Source organism: Petaurus breviceps, unplaced genomic scaffold (assembly GCF_028583685.1).
Source record: "Petaurus breviceps papuanus isolate PSGF00001 unplaced genomic scaffold, PetGlider_PUasm1.0 191, whole genome shotgun sequence".
Taxonomy (NCBI): Eukaryota; Metazoa; Chordata; class Mammalia; order Diprotodontia; family Petauridae; genus Petaurus; species Petaurus breviceps.
In genome coordinates, this window is record NW_027185811.1 from 4,839,307 (window position 1) to 4,844,411 (window position 5,105).

The following is a 5,105-nucleotide window of genomic DNA, read 5'->3' on the forward strand; positions in this document are numbered from 1 at the left end:
ATGAGGAGTCTCTGGTGTCTAGAACTGTACAATTCCCCCCCCCCCCCATATGATGGTTCTCTGGGCCTCCTGACCCTACTTTCTGCCCTAACAGTTCAGCTATGGAGATGACAACCTGGCTCCCAACACCGCCAACATCCAGATGACCTTCCTACGCTTGTTGTCCACTGAGGGTACCCAGAACATCACCTACCACTGTAAGAACAGCATTGCCTACTTGGATGAGGCCTCTGGTAACCTCAAGAAGGCCTTGCTGATCCAGGGCTCTAACGACGTTGAGATCCGGGCTGAGGGCAACAGCAGATTCACATACAGCGTGCTGAAGGACGGCTGCACGGTGAGTGCCCCCCTGACAAATGGAGTCAGATTGGGCCTTACATCCTCCACAGAGGAATAGAAACAAAAAGGTCTAAGGCTAAGTATGGAGTAAGGAAGGGAACTGACCTACAGACAAACTCTCTGTGGCCCAGAGTGCCTGACCAGGATGTCAGGTGTACCTTTAAAAGAATAGCTTATAGAAGAAAGGCACAATGAAAGGTTGGGGAACATCTTGTGACTCCGTATTCTTCTGCTTTTAATGCCTTTCACTTTTCTCAGAGGAGCTAAGAATTTACATACAGTGAGTGTCCAGGATGGCTCTGAAGCTATTCCTAGCCTGAGAAAAGAGTATAGTTAAGATATAAATAAATAAGCCCCACTTGTTGGAAGGATTAAATATTAGATGGGGCAAAAGAAGAGGGCTGGAGCAAGGAGGCGGGAGAAGAGTCTTCTCCTTGAGGACAGGGAATTTAAATGTGGAAGGTTTTCAGCAAGTTAGAAAAGGGGGATTTGGGTTTGATTAGTGAGGCCCTGCCCAGAACAAAAGGAACCTTGTTCTATGAGCAGTTTACAAACCTACTAAACATTATCTTTTCCGCTTCTCTTCTAGAAACACACTGGTAAGTGGGGCAAGACAGTCATTGAGTACCGATCACAGAAGACCTCCCGTCTCCCCATCATTGACATTGCACCTATGGACATTGGGGGGGCTGATCAGGAGTTTGGTGTGGACATCGGCCCTGTCTGCTTCTTGTAAAAACCCAAACCCAGAAACAATCCAACACAATATGTACCAAACCCGAAGGACCTGAGTACTTTACAATCTCCAGTCACTCTAGGACTTCTGCACTGAATGGCTAACCCCAACGGATGCCCATTCGTCCACATGCTTACATTTTGGACATTTCCCCCCCTCCTATTCCAAGAGGCCAGAACTGGGCAGACCTCGAAGTAAAACCTCGGTGATCTATTTATTTATTGTCTTCCTATAAGACCTTTTGGTCAAGGCAGAGGCGGGAAACTAACTGGTGTGAGCTAAAGCCCCCCAAGTGGCTGCCCCCAGACTAAGCATGAACCCTTCAGGTGCCGGACAGATGCAGGAGTTGTGTGTATCATACACAATGGTGCTATTCTGTGTCAAACACCTCTGTATTTTTTAAAACATCAATTGATATAAAAAAACCTTGTTGGAAAGTACAAGTTGATCTGAGCTTTGTTCTTTTGTTTATGTTCCTTCAATTCCTCTCTCTGGAGGGATAGCCAACAGTCTTTCTAACCTAAGACCTGCCTCCCCTCTTGTGTGGTAGGTTTTTTGTTTTTCAACCAAGATGAAGGAAACTGAGGCCATGCCAGCCTCACGCTTCCCTTGTTTAAGCTACCTCACAGTAAAACGAAGCCTGTTCTTCTTGTCAACCTTGGAGCCAAAAAGAACCCAGTAGCAGAAACACACATTTAGCTGGGATTTGGGGAGAGCCCTGTTTTTGAGGATGACTGTACGGAACCCCCAAATTCTGGGTTTTCCCTCCTGGGGAAGGTTTAGCTGGAAAGGAGTGGCAGATGCAGCCTGTGCTTTGGGGGTGAGAACCATGTGTGGGCCACTGACCACTGGGTAGGAAACATCAGGGAAACTTCCCAGAGAAGGGCAAGGGTGGAGGTAAGAAAGAAGCCAGGGGCAGTAGGTGCTTGAGATACAAGTGGAAAAGCTGTGTGAGATAGATTTGGGTAAGGGGTAGGAGTTCCTGCCTCTCCACTCCTGTTTTCCCCAGCCTGGCTTGTGGATCAAACCCCATCCTCTCTCCTTGGCCTTTCCCCTCCCCGCCACCATCAGGTGCTCCTTGCTTTCCAATGACTTTTTTGGGGGGTTAACTAGAGAGTAAAAGTTGTCGGCCCTGGGGGTAGAGAGGGAGGCAAGGCAATCTCAAGAAGAGCCGGGACCAAGGACTCTGCACTATTTTGTAAAATAAATTTCTGAAGATATTTGACAATGCCAATTTTAAGTGTCCTAGACTAGGAGCCTCAAACACACACATAACACCCTCTCCATGGATAGTTCCTGTCCTGTCTCTGCCCTTTCTCCATTCCCTCTCCCTGCTTCCTTCCTCTACAGTTAGAGTAGACCAATTTTCTTTCAAAATAAAAGCTAAAAAAGACACCTTTGTTGGATTTGTGTATTAATTTCCACTCTATGATGTAATCTTTGTTGAATGTTTATCTTACCTGGGATATTCCATGACAAAACCAAATAAGACAAATAAAAAACGTTCATTAAAAACCAATAACTAAATGGCTCTTATTTTATGATAGATAACCCATTGCAACAAAGGCAATTAAAGGGGAGGAGGGGCAGGACCCCTACAAAAACCTATGGGGGAAAAGCCTTAATTGAACCAGAAAAGTCCATATTGGACTAAACCTGACAAATAAAAGGAGTTACTGACCTCCCCCTCCTACCACACTTTTAACAATTCTGTCACATCTATTTTAAAATCAAGTTCACAGGATCAAAAGACCATGCACATTACTGATGCAGAGCGACCAAAAGTTGGTACTGGAGCCCAGGTCCTCTGATCCTACTTTATTTTCATCCCCTCATATCTCAGTGGAAAAGATGATTCATTTCAATACCTACCCCACCCCAGCCTGTGGCCACCTGGGTTGAACTATGCCCAATGCTGTTCACTTTCTAGATACCTAACACAAGAAAGAACACCTGATAATTCCTCCATGGGGGGCTGAAGAGTGAAACAGAGGATGAAATGAACAATCATCCATCAATAAGCATTTGTTAAGCAACTGCTGCGGGTCAGACAGTGTGCTAAGTGCTGGGGTTACAAACAAGGGAAAAGATAGTCCCTGCTCTCAAGGAACTCACAGTCTAATAGAAGAGACAGTATGTTAAGAGCTATGTACCAACAAGACACAAGCAGAATAAATTTGAAATAACCAGAGGAGGGAAGGCACTAGAATTAAGGGGAATCAGGAGAAGCTTCTCTTAGAAGTTGGAACTTTTGCTGAGACTTGAAGGAAGCCATGAAAGGCAGGAGGCAGAGATGAGGAATGAGGACATTACTGGCCTGGTGGACAGTCAGTGAAAATGCCAAAGATGGAGTGCCTTGTTGGAGGAACAGAAAGGAGGGCAGGGTCAATGGAGTGCAGAGAAAATGGAGCGGGGTGGTGTAAGATCTAAGACTAGGGGGTGGCTAGGTGGTGCAGTGAATAGAGCAAAGGCCCTGGAGTTAGGAGGACCTGAGTTCAAAACCGGTCTCAGACACTTAATACTTACTGGCTGTGTAACCTTGGGCAAGTCACTTAACCCCAATTGCCCTGCCTTCTCCCTCCAAAAAAAAAAAAAAGATCTAAGAAGAGTGGAAAAGTTGTGAAGGAAGGTTATGAAGGACTTTGAATGCCAAACATAGGATTTTATATTTGAACCTGGAGGTGATAGGGAGCCACTGGAGTTTTCTGAGAGAGGGGTGACATAATCAGACCTAAGCCCTAGGAAGATCAATTTGACAGCTGGGTGGAGAATGGATTTGAGTAGGGAGAACTTTGAGGCAGGAAGACCCACCAGCAGACCACCAGCAGTGGTGTCAAGGTCAGAGGAAAGAAGGAAAGAAGGAGATGTTGCAAAAGTAAAATGGACAGAGAGGAAGGTGAGATAGACTGAGGAAACAAGGATAGCACTAAAGTTTGATCTGTGATTTTCTCAAGGTGGGTACTGACCACAAAAATATGTATCACAATTTGTTCCTGCCTACTTAATCCTGTGCATCTTTGGTGCTGTGGAGAACACATTGGACTGGGAGCCGGAAGCCCCAAGTTCAAATTTTAATTCATGCTTAATAACTGTATGATCATTTAACCTCTTTATGCTTCAGTTTCTTGATCTGTAAAATGAAGAGATTGGGTTAGACGGTTTTTGAGGTCCCTTCTATGCCTGATTCTATGGTCTTATGGTGGTAGAGTCAGGAAGATCTATCTTCCAGAGTTCATATCTGACTTCAGACACTTCCTAGATTTGTGACCCTGACAAATCACGTAAGTCTGTTTGCCTCAGTTTCCTCATCTATAAAATGAACTGCAGAAGGAAATGCAAACCATTCCAGTGTCTTTACCAAGAAAATCCCAAATGGGGTCACAGAATCAGATGTGACTGAAACAGCTGAATAACAACACAAAATAGAAAAGAATAACAGAACAGATTAGAAAATAGACTCTAACAGTGTTATATAGTCAAATATAGAGTCAAAATAAATGGTTATTACTAAAATAAAGGGCTGTTATCTATTATGTTTCAACTGAAGTTAAAAAAATGCAAGGGTGGTGATCCTGATCTCAGATAAAGCAAAAATAGATCTATTAAGAGGGATAAACAGGGATTTAAAAAATATTTTATTAAAAACAATGAATTAATATCAATACTAAGCATATGTGCACCAAATGGCATAGCATCCAAGTTCTTTTTAAAACATTAAATGAGTGCTGGGTGGCCCACAGCCGCCAGGGCTCAGGGTTCCATGAGGACTTGAGGAAGTGGGGCTAGGCTGGCAGGGCAGAGACTCCGAGGCTGCCATAGGCAACCTGTGTGGCCGCAAGAAGCAAAGCCCGGTCACTGAGCAAGACAAGGCCATCCTGCAGTTGAAACAACAATGGAATAAGTTGAAGTAGTACTAGAAGAGGATTTACCCAGCAACTGGAGAGGGAAAGAGAATTTACCAGACAACTTCTTCATGAGAAAGGAAGAAAGAAAGAAAGAAAGAAAGAAAGAAAGAAAGAAAGAAAGAAAG

At 44.3% G+C, this 5,105-nt stretch overlaps 1 protein-coding gene and 1 pseudogene across 1 annotated transcript in view; both read left to right on the plus strand.

The window, feature by feature from the left end:
* Positions 1–2,566, plus strand: part of COL2A1 (collagen type II alpha 1 chain) — a 42,570-nt gene extending 40,004 nt beyond the window's left edge. The window contains exons 51-52 of the mRNA XM_069092511.1: positions 95–337; positions 929–2,566. Of these exons, the coding sequence (XP_068948612.1) occupies positions 95–337; positions 929–1,075 (390 nt within the window). The 3' untranslated portion in view covers positions 1,076–2,566. The remainder of the gene's footprint in view (positions 1–94; positions 338–928) is intronic.
* LOC138164613 (charged multivesicular body protein 6-like) overlaps positions 1,189–5,105 on the plus strand; it is a 4,616-nt pseudogene continuing 699 nt past the window's right edge.